This window comes from Phyllostomus hastatus, unplaced genomic scaffold (genome assembly GCF_019186645.2).
Source record: "Phyllostomus hastatus isolate PE091 unplaced genomic scaffold, TTU_PhHast_1.1 phas_contig_133, whole genome shotgun sequence".
In the NCBI taxonomy this organism is placed as follows: domain Eukaryota; kingdom Metazoa; phylum Chordata; class Mammalia; order Chiroptera; family Phyllostomidae; genus Phyllostomus; species Phyllostomus hastatus.
Genome location: NW_025333577.1, coordinates 2,337,972 through 2,358,184, shown reverse-complemented (window position 1 = coordinate 2,358,184; position 20,213 = coordinate 2,337,972). Strand labels below are relative to the sequence as shown.

At 41.2% G+C, this 20,213-nt stretch overlaps 1 protein-coding gene across 3 annotated transcripts in view; it reads left to right on the top strand.

Annotated features, from left to right (window-relative positions):
- The window catches only part of LOC123826149 (zinc finger protein 211-like), a 105,445-nt gene that overhangs the window by 82,325 nt on the left and 2,907 nt on the right, over positions 1-20,213 (top strand). Inside the window, exons 1-3 of one of the 3 annotated variants that reach the window (XM_045850085.1) lie at positions 7,286-7,542; positions 8,109-8,216; positions 9,917-10,043. The exons of 1 other annotated variant lie outside the window; for it this stretch is intronic. In XM_045850085.1, coding sequence (XP_045706041.1) covers positions 7,360-7,542; positions 8,109-8,216; positions 9,917-10,043 — 418 coding nt within the window. In that variant the 5' untranslated portion in view covers positions 7,286-7,359. Of the gene's footprint in view, positions 1-7,285; positions 7,543-8,108; positions 8,217-9,916; positions 10,044-20,213 lie in introns of those variants that run through there. One more of the 3 variants, XM_045850093.1, reaches the window with a different exon arrangement.

Sequence of the window (20,213 nt, the reverse complement as noted above, 5' to 3'; positions counted from 1 at the left end):
TCTGCATTCCTACCAACAGTGCCCTAGGTTCCCTTTTCTCCACATCCTTACCAGCAGTTGTTCTTTGTTGATTTAATAGTGATGGCTGTTATGGCAGGTGTGGGATGACATCTCATTGCAGCTTTAATTTGCATCCCTGTGATGGCTAGTGTTTCTGAGCATCCTTATATATGTCTCTGGGCCATCTGTATGTCCTCCTTGGAGAAGTGTCTTTTGAAGTCCTTTTCCCATTTTTTAATTGGATTCTTTGTCTTCCTGGTGTAGAGTTATATGAGTTCTTTATATATTTTGGAGATCAAACCCTTTCCAGATGTATCATTTGCAAATATGTTCTCCCATGTAGTCAGTTCCTTTTTCGTTTTGATGATGGTTTCTTTAGCCGTGTAGAAACTTTTTAATTTGATGTAATCCAATTTGTTTATTTTTTCCCCTTGCCCTAGTATTCATTGCATTTTTTTTTGAAGACTCAACACATTTGCCCATTTTATGATGGGTGATTTGTGAGTGCACCTGCCCACACTGTGCTGAGTGTTCAGCAGTTTTTGACCAAAAATGGTATGACCCCTATACCCCACCCTCCCTATTCACCCAATCTTGCCCCAAGTGACTTATTTTTGTTTTTGTCTCCCTAGATTAAAAAAGTCCTCAAAGAGAAATATTTGGCCTTGGTGGAAGACAAGAAACAAACATGGCAGAAACACTAAAAGCCACCAAAATCAATGAGTTAAAAAACTTGAAGCAGTTAAAGAAAAGATCTTGATAGGTGTATTGCATCAAAGGGAGAGTTCTTTGAAGGTGACTAAAGTTTCAACATGTAAAAATAAATACACAATATTTTATAAATAAATTCTCGAAGTTTCTTTTAGGTTCCCTCTCATATATCCCTCTGCCTCTCAGTATTTTCTTTTTTTTTTCCAAGGGAATATTAAATCATTTCATGATTACACATGATAATGGGTGCTACACAAACTTCATTCCCATCAATAATTTTATCTGGTACTATAACTGAATTTAGACATATTGTATAAGATATATAAACTATCAATAATAACCAAATTAACTCCATGACTCCGCTTGGGTGAACCTTTTAATAGTGAACTCAAGGTCACAACACAGTAACTATCAGTTCAAATACACCAAGTTCTTTGAAGGTAATGGTTTATGTGCCCATGCAGATTTTTAAAAAAGATTTATTTATTTATTTTTAGAGAGGGAAGGGAGGGAGAAAGAGAGAGAGAGAGAAACATCAATGTGTGGTTGCTGGGGGCCGTGGCCTGCAACCCAGGCATTTGCCCTGGCTGGTAATTGAACCTGCGATGCTTTGGTTCGCAGCCCGCACTCAATCCACTGAGCTACGCCAACCAGGGCTCCCATGCAGATTTTAAATGTATTTCAGATTGAATCTAGCATCACCCTGAAGGAATTCTATATAACTTCACACTGTTGGTGTTACTTACCAAGATGGCATCAGAGTAAACTACCTTTATACAGAACATTTAAAACACACACTCACACACACACACGCACACCCCCTGGATGGTGTGGCTCACTGGATTGAGCACTGGTCAGTGAACTAATAGGTCACTGGTTCCATTCCTGTTCAGGGCAAATGCTTAAGTCTAAGGCCAGGTCCATGGTTGGGAGCATGTGAGAGGCAATTGATCAATATATCTTTTACACGTTGATGTTTCTCTCCATCTCTTTCTCTCTCCCTTCCCCTCTTGCAAAATAAATAAATAAAATCTTTAAACACACACACTTACACACTTAGCTATGCCTCCTGTGTTCAGTGGGATGGGCTGCTATTTTCCTACTAAGTGAAAGGTTGTAAATTAGATTCTCAGGGTACTTACTGAAGTTTCAGATTCCATTTCTGGTCAAGGTGCATGTGAGAGGCAATCAATTAGTGATTTTCTATGGCATTATACAATGAGCATTATTTAAATAGCCAGAAGAGAAAATGCTCTATGAAGCCTGAGAACATGTAAGTTTCAAAGGGTGGTAAATAAAGGACACTGAGTTCTAAGATATGAGAGAATGAACTTGAGCTATGGCTCTGCAGGAAACTTGGCTACCATGAAATTCTACTTTCTACAAAGTGTGGGTCCTTTTTATTCCTAAGAACTTGAGGAAAATTAGTGAGCTAAGAAAAATATAGTAATTTGTGAGCTGATAAATTTAGAAGTGTTGAAGGAAAGCCATGATATCATGTTTCATTTCTTCAACAATCATTTACTAATTATCTCATCAGCTTCAGAGGATACTTAGGCCTAAGGGAAGGTGTGGTCAACATAATTTGACTCCATGATGAAGGGTTAAAGGGGCTCTAAAAATTCTCCCTGTTTATGCCTGAGTTGTGACCTTCATTGGAAAAGCAAAATATAGTGCTGTCTCCCAGGGAGAACTGACCCTTCTCCCTGGGAGATTAGTACCTTTTGATCTTTAGCTGTTCCCTTGGGAGAATTGGCCCTTCTCCCAGATGGAATGGTTAGTTAGTCAAAATCACACAAGGCCCTTGGCACATAGTCATGTTTATCTAAAACATATTTAATCATAGCCCCAAAGTGCGACTTTGGAATCCCACCCAAGGGAAGGACGCTTTGCTCAGAACTGTTCCCAAACGAACCCAGACCACTGCTGCCTCTTGGGGTTCCCCAGTGTCTGTGTTTGGGTGTAGGTGATTTCTTGTCTGGTGATGGATGCTCTTGATTCTTGCTTTTCTTTTTGGTCTCGCTTAATAAAGTGCTTAACTATTCACCTTTGACTTGGGGATCTTTATTATCTGTGAATCTGAACCTTCAAATTAAGTGGCCATGATCTCATACATGCCCCTTAATGGCACAGATGGCCAGGTTTTAGGGCAAATTGAAGAAATTACTTTCACCCTGACATGCTCATTGGCCGTCTCACTCACTGTCAGGAGGTCAATGTCAGAGTTGTGCCTCTTGTCAGAGTTTGAACCAGACTCTCTGGATGACAGTGTCCCAGGAATTAAGACAGTGGACACAGCTCATTAGTGTGGCCATACTGGCATTGGTGGGCAACGTATTTCCCAAGGTATTTTCCAGCTTTCACATGACAGGGTCGTCTGTGGTTGTGAGTGTTTGGAAGATGCTCTTGGTGCTCCACAGGGGCTTGTCATCTTTTTGTGTGTGAGGATGCTGTCAAATGCTTTATCATAGTATTCTAAGGTCACACATCACTGAGTGTCCTGTGGCTGTTACACTTACAAGTAGAGCATCTTCATTAACTGAGGAACATCCATTTTCATGTGTGCTCTAAATTCCCACAATCTTGAGAGTCTTGTGGATTTTCTTAAATTTGGGTCCATATGAGTCTTACTCCAAGTTGATTCTGGAATTTATTCCACAGGCATATGGATTCACTCTCTCTCTCTGCTCAGTGCTCTGAGGGAGCATCTGCAGGTTCAACTGTGTCCTTCCTAGGGTATTTGTCCCAGGTGAGATCCTGCTGTGAAAATGTCATCTGGTTTGCTGGTAGGTGGTCTCCTGTATGCATGCCATGTCCACCAGCTGGAAAGTTTCATTCTTCTTGTAGACGCAAGCATACTTCTCTCTACCACTAAACTGAGATGTGTGGTAATGTGTGTCCCTTGTATTTTGGTATGTGGCACATGCTCAGTCTGCAGATTTTGTCGGCTTGGATCTCCTTTGCTGAATGCCTGGTAGAGCATATCCCAAAAATGCTCAGGAATCCCATAGGGAGCCCATGCAGCCTGAAGGGTGGTCTTAGATCAAGGGTGTCACAAACTTTGCAGTCTCTATAACCTGCAAACTCCTCAGCTGGTCCAGATGGTGAAAGGTGAGTTGAGAGACCTCAACACCTACTGCAATCTGAGAGACAGGAAAAAGTCCTTTAAAGTTTTAAACAGGACAAAATTTCTTTAAAATTACTATTGATTTTTAATTTTCATTTCATGCATGCTTACTTTTAATATTGTTTTAAATTTATGTATTGATTTTATATAGAGAGAGGAAGTAAGAGAGAGGGAGAGAAACATTGGTTTGTTGTTCTACTTATGCATTCATTGATTGATTTTTTTTTAGAGATTTTAATTTATTTATTTTAGTGGAAGGGAAGGGAGGGAGAAAGAGAGGGAGAGAAATATCAATGCATGCTTGCCTCTCATGTACCTCCCCCACTGGGGAACTGACTTGGCCTGCAACCCAGGCATTTGCCCTGAGTGGGATTCAAAGCGATGACCCTTTGATTTGCAGGCTGGTGCTCAGCCCACTGAGCCACACCAGCCAGGGCTGATTGATTCTTACATGTGCCCTGACCAGGTATCAAACCCACAATCTTGGTGTGTCGTGTTGATGATTTGACCAACTGAGCTACCTGCCCATGGCAGCTCATAATTTCTTATTTATTATATTTCATGTAATGATGTAAAAGAATTCTGAGCTGAACATTGGTAAACTTTTATTATACACATGTACTTCTTCATTTACTTAAATATAATTCCTGAATGTGTTTCTAATGTTATTGCATTGAGAATATCATACTCATCATTACCTCATCTATAAATTTTTTACTATGTCTGTAACTCACCAGTTCTATTTCATTATGACAATTACAATCCCATTTTCACACTAACAAAAATACCAATAACTTTGTCAAAATTCAATTCTCCAAGTTTATCATCAATTAACTTTTCCTAATTAATATTTAAATTGCAAATAAATAGGCTTTCATTTATATTTATATTATGCATCTTTTTTATTTTCAAAGGTTTGCCCTACTTTTTGTCATATATTTGTCATGTGTATGATGGGGTAGCTAGGTTATTTCTCTGGTAAAATTTCCCAGAGTTTTCAATCTGGGCATACCTTTCTTATAATTTTATTTTTTAAAAGATTTTATTTATTTACTTTTAGAGAGAGGGGAAGGGAAGAAGAAAGAGAGGGAGAGAAACATCAGTGTGTGGTTGCCTATTCCACACCCCCTACTGAGGATCTGGCCTGCAACCCAGGCATGTGCCCTGACTGGGAATCAAACCAACGACCCATTGGTTCGGGCGCTCAATCTACTGAGCTACACTAGCCATGACTTATAATTTTACTTTAAAAAAATTTTATTTTATAAATTTATTGATTTTGAAGAGAGAAATGAAGAAAGGAGAGAGTGGAAGAGAAACATCAATTTATTGTTCCACTTTTTAGGCATTCATTAGTCAATTTTTTCTTTTTTTAATTATATTTTACTTATTATGCTATTACAGTTGTTTTAATTGTCTCCCTTTGCCTCCCTCCACCCAGCACCCCCCACTCCACCAGGCAATCCCCACTCCACTGTTCAGTTCCATGAGTCATGCATTTAAATTCTTTGGCTGCTCCATTTTCAATACCGTAATTTCCATCCTCATGGGCATACCCTTTTTTATTGTGATGTGCTTTATTGAGGTTCAGATGTAGCATCCAGCAAACGCGAGAACAAGTATCGGAGACTTTCAGGGTATCAAAGATGTTACTTTATTGGCCAAGTTTAATCTGCGCAGGGGCGAACTCTCAAAGTGTCCAGCAACACAGTGCCCACAAGGAGCTGCAAACGAGAGCCGTGAGCGCTTACAACTACGTTCTTATATATGGGCGGGCAAGCAAGCGTTATACAGAAGCAGACGTGGCAGTTAGTAATTCGCTTACAAAGACCGTGCGCGGGAATTTCAAACCAAGCATTCTTTCATAAGGCGGGAAGGCAGGATGTTTGTTCATTAACCTAGTAATCTCCTGGCTCTAGCTAGCTAGGTTCTTATTTTCTGATTAAAACTACAAAGCATTGCTTATCTAGCCTACCCAGGGGAGAGCATCTGCTAGACACGGGATGTTTGCTTAACTGTACTCTGGCTCTTTTATCATTTCTTTTTAGCTACAATGTGGTTCTTGTCTATTAAGGTTAAATTTAGTTCTTAATTTCCTTGTTCCCAACACAGAGACAATGCATTTTCATTAACAAGAAAGGCAAAAAGAGTGCATGCAACTGATTGAAGGATTAGATGATTTTTTGCATTTTTAATGAAGTATTTTTAAATTATGGTATATAGAATTATTTCTTTTTTTAAAAGACTTTCTTTACTTATTTTTAGAGAGGGGAACAGAGGGAGAAAGAGAGGGGAGAAACATCAATGTGCAGTTGTCTCTCACACCCTGCCTACTGGGGAACTGGCCCACAGTCCAGGCATGTGCCCTAAGTGGTAATCGAATGGGTGACCCTTTAGTTTGCAGGTCAGCACTCAATCTACTGAGCCACACCAGCTAGGGCATTTGTTATTTCTGACATAGTGCTATTGCATATTTAATAGATTACAATATGCATCAACAAATTAGTGTTACTACCTTGACTGTCATATTCAGTTGGTTCATCTGGAACTCTACATGTAATTTCTGGACTGAATTCCTGTAATTGCATGTCTTTGAGGTCTTCAATATATACTTCATTTATTTTTTTTTCAAAAATGTATAATTTAAGCAAGAGGCAAAAGATCAAATTTGTCTTGATGGTAGTCACTCTGCTCACCAAAAGAGCTGAGATTTCTGATTGCATCAGGATCAGTTGCCCTTAAGTATTAGTGTATTTTTTAAAAAAGATTTCATTTTATTTTTAGACAGAGGGGAAGGGAGGGAGAAAGAGGGGAACATCAATGTGTGGTTGCCTCTCACGCCACCACCTGGTGACAGGGCCTGCAACCTAGGCATGTGCCCTGACTGGGAATCGAAATAGAAACTCTTTGGTTCACAGGCTGGTAATGAATCCACTGAGCCACACGAGCCAGGGCTTAGTGTATATTTTATTACATTGACTTTGCCAAGTGGGTACAACTAGGGCAGAACAGATAGTGTTATGTCTGGAGCAACCTCCCCCAAACACGTTCTACATGAAGAAGCCATAAGTCAGATGGCGTGAATCAAAAAGAGACAGGATGCCTGGAGGTCAGAAATGGCAGGTGCTGAAGAAAGATAGGCAAAAGCTGCAGTTAAACCCAAAGCAAAAGAAACAAACAAAAAAAGTGCAAGCACACCACAGACTACCTCGCCCAAGAAATGAAGGAACGATGTTCACCAAGGTGTGATAGCCCCTAGTACTCGGCATGCTTGTTGGGCTGTCTGTCCGAAAATCCCCTGCCAGAGTCCGCTGAGGAAACTGAGGATGCTGGCCTTGGAGTGGAAGAACTACACAACCCAGAAGGCGGGCGTAGAACATAGCGATTCTGATCGAAAAAGCCTCAGAAGACGCATTTCCGTTTGGGCTGTACTGCAGGGCAGGACTTCCGTACCTTCCAGTGGCGGGCATTTCCTCTTCTCTTATTTCGTTATTACGCGATCAGGATCTTGCCGTCCCGACATGAAAAGGAGAAGAAGGCGCGAGAGTGCTGGTGGTCGCAGCAGGCGTGAGGCCCAGCGACGCGGCTCTGGTGAGCGGTGCCAGGGCCGGGACAGGAACGCCGACACCAAGGCCAGCCTTGTCGCCTCTCCGCTCCGCGCCCGGCGTCCGATGGCGGCGGTCTCGCTGAGGCGCAGGGCCCAGGTGAGTGCGCGCAGCCGGGCCCACCCCCCTCACCCCCTCACCCCACGGAGGCTTCCACCCCGGGTCCCGGTGCAGTGGATCAGGAGACGCTCGTGGGTGACACAGGGTGTGACGAGCAGGGAGTTGGGGGGCGGGCTGAGGGGCCGACAGTGGTTTTGGTTACTGAACCTCCAACACACCGGGGGCTGCGCCTGTCCTGGTTTGTTCCTAAAACTTGGGTTTGTCAGACAGCCTTATTGTCCTTGACTGGCCCAGGGTCAATTTGAATAAACAAGTCAGTGTGAGACTAAAGCAAGTTTTACTCAGGAAAAAAGGGAAGAGGCCAGTGTGGGCGCCACTGAAGGAAGCAAAACGTGTGCCTCCGAGTGGACTCCGGCCAACTGGAGAGAGAGGAGCGAGTGCTCAGTCAGCTCTTGGGATTTTATGTATTTCCCAGGGCAGGGGCTTTGTCTCCAAGCTTTGTGGTGGCAAAATCTGAGGGGGTCTTCTGGGTGGGAGGTGTCCTTGTAATTTCCATTTCCGTGATTGCCACAGGAGCTTCCTGCCTTTCACTGTTTTGCTTTTAGAGAGAGGGTGCTGGGGTCCAGCCTCGACGGGTCTCAGGGTCCCCGAAGGAGGAATGGCTCAGGCGAAGGAGGAACGGCTCAGGCGAAGAAAATGGAGCGAGACACCAGGTGGGGTGCCAGAGGACAGTCAGGCTTTTTGGGCCCGACTGACTCACCGAGAAGAATTAATCTTTATTTTTATAGGGGAGGTTATACAATATTCTATGGAGCAAGTGCATAGTGTAATTATTAAAGCAGAAACGGTTACCATAGAAATAACTTCGAAAAGTACAGAAGGTTTTACAGATCAGTCATGTTAAAGAAATAATCGAAAAGTACAGGAGGTCCCACAGATCAACCATGTTAAACATAGGTTATTTTGACCAAGAGAGTTATCAATCAGATAGCCAACGAAGCTATATGGGCACAAACTTTCAGGTGCCAATTAGTAACTAGGTGTCTATTAAGATTCTAGGGACTGGTCTAAGTTAAAAGGATGCAAGGGGTGATTTATAGGTTATATAGAACCTAGCTATTGTCTATTGAGGTTAGATTTGTCTAGGTTAGGTAACTGGTTTCCTGCCTAGTTCTTTTGATTTATACATCTTGGGCGGGGGCCATGTTTTGTATTTGTTTCCATGTATTGAGATTATTATATTCAACTAGAACTCCTTGCTTTACCCACCTGGTCCCATTAATCAACGTTCCTGTCCAGGGTATGGGAGGGGTAGTGGCTCTAATAAATCTTGAGCTTTTAAGTGGTGACTCCTTAAGGACCATTCCTAGCAACAGCTTCCTCCAGCATTCTGGCAGCTGGTCTACCCATAGTTTAATTTTGTCCTTAACTTCCCAGGTGGGGAAAGTAGGCAGCATTAGGGTTTTTAGGGACTTTTGTTCTGTGGTCAGCAAGTCATTTTGCACAGAATCAGAGGCATCCTGCAGATTTTTTATTTAACGCACAGGTATCTAAAAATCCCACCACCTATTGCTAGCAGGGACAGGCATACAGGAAGAGATAGACAGGAGATCTGGCCACAGTTGCCTCTACTGTGCAGCTCATCCGTCCCAACTGTGTCAATGGTCGGCTGTTGGTCTGCTCCCTACAAGAGGGAAAGGGAAGGAGAAGGAAAGGGAGAGAAAAATCAATTTGTAGGCGCCCCCACTACTGGGGACCTGGCCTGCAACCCAGGCATGTGCCCTAGACTGGAAATCGAAGCAGCGACCCTTTGGGTTTGCACAGGGGTGCTCAATCCACTGAGCAATACCAGGCAGTGATTCCCAAACTTCTTTCTGACCTGTCTCAATTGTACTAGATCGTTAAGAATATCTGAGACTCTCTGGAAGCCATATGCTAAGTTCATGGGTGATTTCTGAGAGATGCCTGTGGTGTGGAGCAGGAGGTGGCAGAGCTAAGGGAGTGAACCTGGATGTGAAAGAGGCAGAGATCACACAGTGTTGTGCACAGCTGGAGGAAGTGTGAGCTCATGGTCCTGAGTACCTGCTCTGGGGATTTAAGGGTGAAGTATAAGCCCATGTTTGCTTATGTGTTGGAGGCATGATGTGGGAGACTCAGACAAATTGCTTGGCGGGATGGAAGGGGCCCTGAGCTTTGATCCTATTTATCTGTGGTACATCCCATCCCTGCTGCTTTGCTGAGGGTGGTAAGAGTGATTAGTGAGACAGACAGAGAAACAGAAGTCAGCACTGGGGCCATGGACCGGTGTCTTCTCTGAACTGGGGCCTCTGGAGCGGTTTGGACAGGGGGAAGGGTAGGATTGCAGGGTCCAGAAGAAAGTCTGTTCCAAATTCATTTGTATTAATTTTGACAGGATAAGGTGACCTTGGAGGATGTCACCGTATATTTCTCCAGGACAGAATGGCGCCTCCTTGATGAGACTCAGAGACACCTGTACCTCAATGTGATGCTGGAGAACTTTGCTCTTATATCCTCGCTGGGTAAGACCCTCAACCTCTCCTGGTGACCTTGACTAGGGCTTGCATTTCCCCTTGCCCTCTCTTCCCTAGGGTGGGCTCTGTCCTCACGTGTGGACTGTCAGCACTGCTTGCTAGTTTGCTTGTATTGCCCCCTACTCTCCCTGCAGCCCCAATACCTGCTGTACAAAACCCCCATAGGGAAGGATTTGAGGTGAGTAGTGTTGTCAGAAGCCTAATGGATTCCACCTTCATGAGTGAGGAAAAGCATTTTTTATATTTTTGTTCATCAATTTTACATATTTTTTGGAAAATGTTTACACCATTAGCCTTGCTTTTAACCATATTTTTGGGCTAATGATTAGTCTTTTTCTTTTCATTTTTATTCACTGATTTTTGCAGAGACAGAGAGGAAAACATTGATTATTATTCCACTTACTCTCCCTGCAGCCCCAATACCTGCTGTACAGAAAGAACCCTCTACTGATTGTAACTACTGATTGATTCTTGTATGTGTTTTGACCAGGGGATGAACCCTCAGCCTTGGGGAATCAACATCACTCTAAGCAACTGAGCTACTAGGCCAGGATAGGCTAACTTTGTATATTTTATAAATTAACTTATGTGATTCAGGAACATGTTTTCTTATACTTTGCTTTATTATACTTCACAGATATTGATATTGAGTTTTTTACAAGTTAAATATTTCTGTCAGAAAACCTGCCATTTTAATAAGCTGAGATGCTGGTTACCAATTTTCAGCATTGAAATATTTTAATTAAGTTATGTAGTATTCTTTATACAAAGCTATTGCATTAATAGATTGCAGTATAATGTAAACAGCAATTTTATTCACTGAGAAATCAAAAAATCTGTGTAACTTTTTTTGTGTATCACAGTATTCATTTTATTATGGTGATCTGAACTGAATTGATAATATTTCCTTCTTTTTTATAAAGATTTTATTTATTTATTTTTAGAGAAAGGAATGGAGAGAGGAGAGAAGGAAATACCAATATGTGGTTGCCACTTGTGTGCCCCATACTGGAGACCTGGTCCACAACCCAGGCATGCACCCCAGACTGGGAATCCAACTGGCAACCCCTTGATTCACAGGCTGGCACTCAATTCACTGAGCCACACCAGCCAGGGCACAGCTTGTAATATTTCCAGGAAATACCTTTACATGGGTTCCAAGTATTTTTTCCCATCCTGTAAATGTGCTTTTCATTTTGTTAATTGCTGTTGTGCTGTGCAGAAGGTTATTAGTTTGTTGTAGTTTTGTAGTTCAGATTGTGTATTTTTGCCTGGAGGTTAATGTCATATCCAGTAAATTATTGCCAATACAAATCTCCAAAGCTTTTTTTCTAGGTTGTCTTGAAGGAGTTTGTGTGTGTGTGTGTTCTTTTTTAAGATTTTGATTTTTTACTTTTAGAGAGAGGGGAAGGGAGGAGAGGGAGAGAAAAATAATGTTTGGTTGCCTTCCATGTGCCCTACTTGGGGGACTCGGCCTACAACCCAGGCATGTGCCCTGACCAGGAATCTAACCGGCAACCTTTTTGTTCGCAGAAGAGCACTCAGTCAGTCCCCTAAGGCACACTAGCCAGGGTGTCTTGAAGGAATTTCTGAGTTTTGAGACTGACACTAATTTTTTAATCATTTGGGAACTAATTTATTTTTTAAGATTTTATTTACTTATTTTTAGAGAGGGAAGGGAGGGAGATGAGAGAGAGAGAGAGAAACATCAATGTGCGGTTGCTGGGGGTCATGGCCTGCAACCCAGGCATGTACCCTGGCTGGGAATCGAACCTGGGACACTTTGTTTCCCAGCCCGCGCTCAATCCACTGAGCTACGCCAGCCAGGGCTTAGGAACTAATTTTTATCAGTGGTGTCCAGTTTTGCTGTTTGACATGTGAGTGTCCAGTTACCCTGGCATCATTCATTGAAGAAACTATCTTTTTGTCACATGTGTCTTTCTGTTTTTGTCAAACTTTAATGGAAATTTGTGCCTGGGTTTGTTTTTGCGTTCTCTATTCCTGACCTGTTGGTCTGTGTTTATGACAATAACAACACACTGTTTGGCTTGGGCTTTGTAATACCTTGAAGTCAGGAAGTGTGATGCCTCTAGATCTGTTGTTGTTGCTCTAGATTGCTTTTGCTATTCAAGGTCTTTTGAGGTTTCCTCTATTTCAGGATTCCTTTTTTAAAGATTTTGTTTAAAATACCATTGGAATTGTGATCAAAATTGCATTTAATCTGTAGATTGCTTTGGGGAGTATAACATTTTAACAGTAATAAATCTTAAAACCCAAGAACACAAGATTTCTTTTCATTTGTGTTTTCTTCCACATCTTTGATCAATGTCTAGTAGTATTCAGTGTACAGACCTTTCACCTGAATGTTTGAATTGATTCCTGTATCCTTTCTTGGTTTTGATGCTGTTGTAAATTTCTTTACTTTCTTAATAACCCATTTAAAGAGTTTATTGTTAGTGCATAAATACCAAACTGATGTTCATTCTGTATCCTGTATCTTCATTGAATTTATTAATTTCAGAAGTTTGTAATAAAATGTTGATAATTTTCTGTATGTTGGGTCATGTCATCAGGAAATCTCTCTTAATGTTGCTTTGTGGTTCTTAGTGTCAGGTGTACTGTCTCAAAAAAGAGCTCTTTATTTTCTTTGCTAACTTTGAGTTTAGTTTCTTCTTGTTTTTCTAAGTTCCTGAGGTGCATGTTTAGGTGGTTTATTGGAGATCTTTTATCTCAAGGTGGGATTGATCGCTACAAAGTTTGGTGTTAGAATTGTATTTTCTGCTCCACATACATAAGCTTTGGTATGTTGTGTTTTTTCTTCCTTTTGTCCCTAGATGTTTTTTGAGTTACCTCATTTTTTTCTTTGACCTGCTCTTTCTTGAGGAGTGTTGTGATTCATTTCATCATAACTGTGAATACTCCATCTTTCTTTTTTTTTATATTTATTTATTTTTAGGCAGAGGGGAAGGGAGGGAGCAAGAGAGACAGAAACATCAATGTGTCGTTGCCTTTCACGTGGCCCCCTACTGGGCCCGCAACCCAGGCATGTGCCCTGACTGGGAATCAAACCGGCGACTCTTTGGTTCGCAGCCTGCACTCAATCCACTGAGCTACACCAGCCAGGGCAATACTCCATCTTTCTTAACATTAAAATTGATTTCTAGTTTTATACCATTGCAACCAGATAAGACGCTTGATGTAATTTCTACTGAAAGTTCAAAACATGTTTCTTGACCTAACATATGACCTACATAGATATTGTTTCTTGTGCCCTTGACTAGACTACATCCTTTGTTGTATTTGGATGAAATGTTCTGTAAATATTTATTATATTGTAAAGTATAGTCAAACTTCAGTGATTCCTTAATGCTTTCAGATGGGATGATCCAGGTATTGTTGAACAGGGGTATTAAATTTCCCTAATAATGTTGGACTAATACTGGGTTTCTATTTTCACCTTCAGTTCTGATATTATTTCCTTAATATTTTTTTTAAAGGATTCTATTTATTTATTTTTAGAGGGGAAGGGAAGCAGAAAGATATGAAGAGAAACATCAATGTATGGTTGCCTCTCATGCGCTCCCTACTGGGGATATGGCCTGCAACAGACAAATGTGCCCTGACTGGAAATCAACCACCCACCCCTTACTTCCCAGGCCAGCACTCAATCCATTGAGGCATACCAGCCAGAGCTATTTCCTTAATAATCTTAATATATGTTGTTGGACGCTTAATACTTAAAATTTTGTCCTCAGTTTTTTAAAGATTTTATTCGTTTATTTTTAGAGAGAAGTGAAAAGAGGGAGAAAGAGAAGAAGAGAAACATTAATAGGTGGTTGCCTATCACATGCCCCCTACTAGGGACCTAGCTTGCATCCCAGGCATGTGCCCTGACTGGGAATCCAACTGGCAACCCTTTGGTTTGCAGGCGGGTGCTCAGTCCACTGAGCCACACCAGCCAGGACAAATTGTCCTCTTGATGAATTGACCACTTATCATCCTGTGATGACCTTTCTCTTTTGTGTCAGTGTATGAGGTTGTCTATTTTATCTGAGAAAATTTTAGCTACTCCTGTCCTCTTTTGGTTTTCTTTCCAATAAATATGTTTCCCTTGTTTTTCTTTCAGGCTATTTGTGTCCATAAAGGTTTGGGAAGCATATATTGTGTGTGTGTTTTTTTTTTATCCCTTCAACCACTCTATGTCTTTTGATTGGAAAGTTTGTTGAAGAACCTATTAGCTATTTTTTTAGTGGTTTCCGGTACTTTTGTAGTTTCTTTATCTTTTTGTCTGTCTTCCTTTGTGATTTCATCATTTTTTATGGTGTTGTGCTTAAACTCCTTTCTTTTTTGTGTATCTATTACATAGGCATTTGCTTGTGGTTTCTGAGAGGCTTAGATAAAACAACTAAGACACTCAACAGGTTTTTTGTTTGTTTGTTTGTTTGTTTGTTAAGATTTCTTTCTTTCTTTATTTATTTTTAGAGAGGGAAGGGAGGGAGAGAGAGAGAGAAACATCAATGTGCGGTTGCTGGGGGCCGTGGCCTGCAACCCAGGCATGTGCCCTGAGTGGGAATCAAACCTGCGATGCTTTGGTTCGCAGCCTGCGCTCAATCCACTGAGCTATGCCAGCCAGGGCGACACTCAACAGTTTATTTTCTCTAGATGGCAGCTTCAATTGCATACAAAAATTCTTCCCTTTGACTCTTCACCACACTACTCCTTTATATGTTTTTAATGTCACAATTCACATCTTTTAAATTGTATATCTGTTAAGGTACACAATGTTAGCTTTGTTGTTTTTACTCCTTTTAAGTTTTAATGTTTGTAATAGTTTTAAGTAATGTACATTGTACCAATGCAGTCTTGCTATATTGTGAATTCCACTCTCAGATTTAGTTACACTTTTTTATATATTCATGTTTCTGTTAAGTATTCTTTCATTTCAACATGAAGAACTTCCTTTGGGATTTATGAGGGGGGTTTTTTAATTATATTTTATTGATTACCCTCTTACAGTTGTCCCAGTTTTTCCTTTTTTTCACCCCTCTACCCAGCACCCCACACTCCCTCAGGCAATTCCCCAACCATTGTTCATGTGCATGGGTCATGCATATAAGTTCTTTAGCTACTTCATTTCCTATACTGTACTTTACATCCCCATGGCTATTCTGTAACTACCTATTTGTACTTTTTAATTCCCTCACCTCTTTACCCATTGTCCTCCCCTCATCCCCTGCTGTCTGACAACCATCAAAAAGTTCTTTGTATTGATGATTCTGTCTCTTATCTTTTTGTTTGCTTAGTTTTTTTAGATTCAGCTTTTGATGGATAAGTATTTTTGCCTTTTTATTGTTCATAGCTTTGATCTTCTTTTTCTTAAATAAGTCCCTTTAACATTTCATATAATAATGGTTTGGTGATGATGAACTCCTTCAGTTTTTTTTCTTGTCTGAGAAGCTCTTTATCTACCCTTTGATATCTTCGCTGGGTAGAGGGATCTTGGCTATAGTTCCCAGCTTTTCATGACTTTTAATATGTCTTGCCAGTCCCTTCTAGCCAACAAAGTTTCTTTTGAGAAATCAGCTGGCAGTCTTATGGGAACTCCCCTGTAGGTAACTAACTGCATTTCTCTTGGTGCTTTTAAGATTCTTTCTTTATCCTTAACCTTTGGCATTTTCATTATGCTGTGTCTTGGAGTAGGCCTCTTTATATCCATCTTGTTTGGGACTTCATTATTTTTTCAAATAGATTTCCAATTTCTTGCTCTTTCTCTTCTCTTTCAGGGACCCCTATGATGAGAATGTTGGACCTCCTGAAGTTGTGTCAGTGGCTGCTTATACTATCTTCTTTTCTTTCTTGGATTCTTTTTTCTTCTCTTACTCTGATTGGTTGTTTTGGCTACCTTATGTTCCATATTATTGATTTGATTCTGGGTTTCATCCTTTCTATTATTGTTTCCCTGTAAATTGTTCTTTAATTTAATTAATGTATCCTTTGTTACTCACTGGATCTTTTTTATGCTGTTGAGATCCTCACTAAGTTCCTTGAGCATCATTATAACCAGTGTTTTGAACTCTGCATCTGATAGATTACTTATCTTCATTACATTTAGTTCTTTTTCTGGAGTTTTGATCTGGTTTGTTTTTTGTTTTTTGTTTCTGTTTTTTTTTTCCATTTAGAGCCCAAGGGTGCCCAACCTTCTGGCGTCTCTGGGCTACACTGGAAGAAGAATAATAGTCTTGAGCCACACATTAAATACAAACACTAATGAAAACTGATGAGCAAAAAAAAAGTTCAGAGATATGACAGAGATTTCATATTGGGCAACATGCAGCCCATGGGCCATTGTTTGGACATCCCTGAAATTAGGGCCATGTTCCTTTATCTCCTTGTTTTTCCAGCCTCCATGTGTCTTGGTAGTATGTGTCTGTGTCTTGGTAGTATGGTCTAATGTAGGAGGCATCCTGTAGGATCCAGTGGCCCAGCCTCCCCTATCATCCAAGCTGGATACTCAAGGTGCACACTCTGTGTGGGCTGAGTATACCCTCCTTTTGTAGTTGAGCCTTGGTTGTTGTTAGCAGATCAGTGGGAGGCATTTACCCAAACCAGTCAGCTGCAAGGATTGTCTGTGACCACTGACCACCAGCATCCATACTACATGAAGAATCAGCTGTGCAGGGGAGGGTGGTGATGCTCTGACATGGTCTGAAGCTGTCCAGTGGGTGCTTTGTCCCTGGCATTTCCCAGGTGGTGCAGGAGAAGCTCAGCCCCCATCTGTTTTTTGCTCAAGGTCACACTGCCTCAGCTCTAAAGCAATATGAGATGGCTGCTACCTGTGCTGGGCTTGGAGATTCCTAGGTAAATCTAGGCTGGCTGGTTCTATTTCCGGACCTGGGGCTCACTGAGGCCAGCTGTTACTTGTTTGAGAGGATTTAGGAAGTTGTGAAGCATGTGCCAAGATGAGTCATTCATATGGTAAAGTTGCTTAGGTGAGCCCATAAGTTGCCTGGGCCAGAGTCTCTGGGGATCTCCAAGTCAGGTTAAGCAGTGTTAGCCAGGTTGATGTGAGTCTTAGATATGGCACAAGCTTGCTGGCTCTGTGGCAGGAAGGTTTAGCAAAGGGACAGTGACATCTGCTCTCCTTAACGTCAGATACTTCAGTTTCTCCCAATATACCACTGGTGCCTTTTAAGCTGCTACCCTGGTGCTGGAGCTCAGAGGGACTGAGGCTGAGTAGGTGGGTCTGTGTGTAGGTTCTTTAAGAGGACCTGCTTGGGGGCCCAGCATTTTCTCCATTGTCTCAATCCCCACTGGATTTTACAGCCAGAAGTTGTGGGGACTTATCTTCCTGGCACTGGAACTCTGGGCTGGGGTCCTGGTGTGGGGCTGGGACTCCTTGATCTTGAGATATCCCTCCTGAATTTTATCTATCACATGTGGGTGTGGGACCAGCCCATTCTCTGTCTGCACCTCTCCTACAAGTCTGGATGGATGAGGTTTCTTTAATTCTGTAGTTGTCAGACTTCCTTTCACCTCAGTTTCTGACCATTCTGAGTGATGGTTGTTGTACCTTTTGGTTGTAATTTTGATGTGGTTGTGTGAAGTGGCGATCCATGTTGGCCTACGCAGCCTTCTTGTCCAGAAGTTTCTCCTTTGAGATTTCTACTGAGTCATGGTGAGTGGCAATGAACTTTCTCAGCTTCTCTTGCCTGGGCATGTCTTTCTTATTTCTGAAGAACAGGTTTTCTGGATATATACTGTTGGTTTGCACATTTTCGTCTTTTAGTGTTTTCAATATATCACTTCATTTTCTTCTGGCCTTTAAGATTTTTTCACAGAACTTTACCCATACAATATGGGTGTGTTTTTTCTGTGAGAAGTGTTTCTAGTCTCTTTGTGCTTTCAAAATGTCTTTGCTTTGCATTTTTGACATTTTTATTATAATGTGTCTTGGTGAAGTCCTACTCCCATCAACCTGTACAGTTACTTGTGAGAAACCGCAAACTTGATTATTTTCATGTCTTTCAGATTTGGGAAGTCAGTCTTCAGGTTGTTATTTAAAATCAACTTTCTAATTCTCTTTCTCTCACATTTTTTCTCACATCTCCTATTCTGCTATTTTGCTGATGTCACTTATAGAGATCTTTTTGCTTGCTAGAGTCTGTTTTGTGCTCTCTTGTTTTATCATAGTTTTATCATTCATCTCCAGTTTCTTTTTTAGGATTTTTTTTTATCCAAATGCCATGGCATGGCTCCAATGACAGTTAAGGGGAAGAGTCATTTGTGCATCACAGGAGGGGCATGACTTCATCCATTTGGGTGGGCTCAGAAAGGGTTTATGCCTTGGTGAATGGCAGTTGGTGAGGATTTGATGCCAGGGATTTGTTAAGGTCATAACTAGGAACTCATTTATTTAACAGAGTTTTTTACCATTGCTTTCTTACACCTTAATCTACTTGACCTTGTATATTGTTGATACTTTTCTAACTACTCTGTGTTTTGACAGTTATCATTTCTCCTAGGATTCCCAGCCTGTGAATAATTTCCATTTTTCTAAACCCTTCACCCTGGCTGGTGTGGCTCAGTGGATTGAGTGCCCACCTGCAAACAAAAGGGTTGCAGGTTCAATTCCCAGTCTAGGGCACACGCCTGTGTTGCAGGCCAGGTCCCTGGTAGGGGGAGCGCAAGAGGCAACCATACACTGATGTTTTTCTCTCTTCTCCCACCCTTCCCCTCTCTATAAATAAATAAATAAATAAATAAATAAATGCCCTTCACCTCAACCATTTCTCTCCTCACTGCTCTCCATCCTTGATCCATGCATGTAGAGCTTCATAATGTGGGCTGAGTATACCCTCAGTATTCATTTTTATCATTATTTTTTAATTTCTCACCTGAGGCTATGTTTATTTTTTTGAGATAGAGAGAGATGTGATAAAGAAACAACAATCAGTTAATCATTTGGCTTCTGCACATACCCCAACTGGGGATGGAGACCAACCTGCAGCCTTTTTGTTTATGCTCCAACCAAGTGGCCACCTCAGCAAGGACTTGGGTATTCTGTTTCCCCACCCCCTCCCTTTGGAAGATTTTAATATATATATTTTTATTGTATTTTTTCATTACCATTTATTCCCCTTATACTCCCCATTTCCTCCTCCTGCTGTCACCACACTATTGTCTGTTTCCATGAGTCCTTTTTCCTTTTTGCTCAATTTCCCCACCCCGAGAACTGTCACCCTACTCTCTATCTATAAGTCTGGCTCTATGTTGCTTGTTAGTTCACTTTGTTCCTTAGAATCCACATGAGTGAAATCATACGATATTTGTCTTTGAGTAGCTTATTTCACTTAATACAATGTTCTTCAGGTCCATCCATGCTGTCATAAGGGATAAAATTTTTATGGCTGGGTAGTTCCGTTGTGTATATGTACCAGATCTTTTTTTTTTTAACTTTATTTTGTTTAAAGATTTTCCAATTGATTTTTAGAGAGAGGGGGTGGGAGGGAGAACAACACCCAAACCACTCACCCACACCAGTCAGGGCAGCACTTACATATTCTAATATTGTCCTTGAATATCATATGCTCTGATGAAATTGATTTTTGTTTTGAAGAGAAATTCTAATGATTTTATGTGTTTATTCTTAGAGAGAGGAGGAGGGAGAGAGAAACATCAATGTGTGGTAGAAACATCAGTTGGTTGCCTTTTCAATGTGCCTCAACTTGGGACTGCATCTGCAACCCAAACATCTATTCTGAGCAGGAATGGAACTGGCAACATTTTGCTGTGCATGATGACACCAAACCAACTTTGCTAGACTAGCCAGGGCTGTGATTGGTTTTTATGGGTTCACGCACATTCAAATTCTTCTACACAGCCTGTCATTACCAGAAGGAAAGGTCCTATTTTCCCAATTAAGGAAAAACTAGTAGGCCCTACCTCCTGTCCTCCTGTCTTTGTTTTACATTCTATGCTTGTATCTTTTTTGGTGAGCTCTCCACCATTTATTGACCTTTGGGGCCAGCCAATGTATAACAGCCCTTTCCTCAGTGTAACTCATTGTCTTGAAAATCATTCCATAGGATCATGCCTAGCTGTGACAGATGAACATTTGTGACTATAATACTCCTTCAGGATATGGTTAGCATACATTTC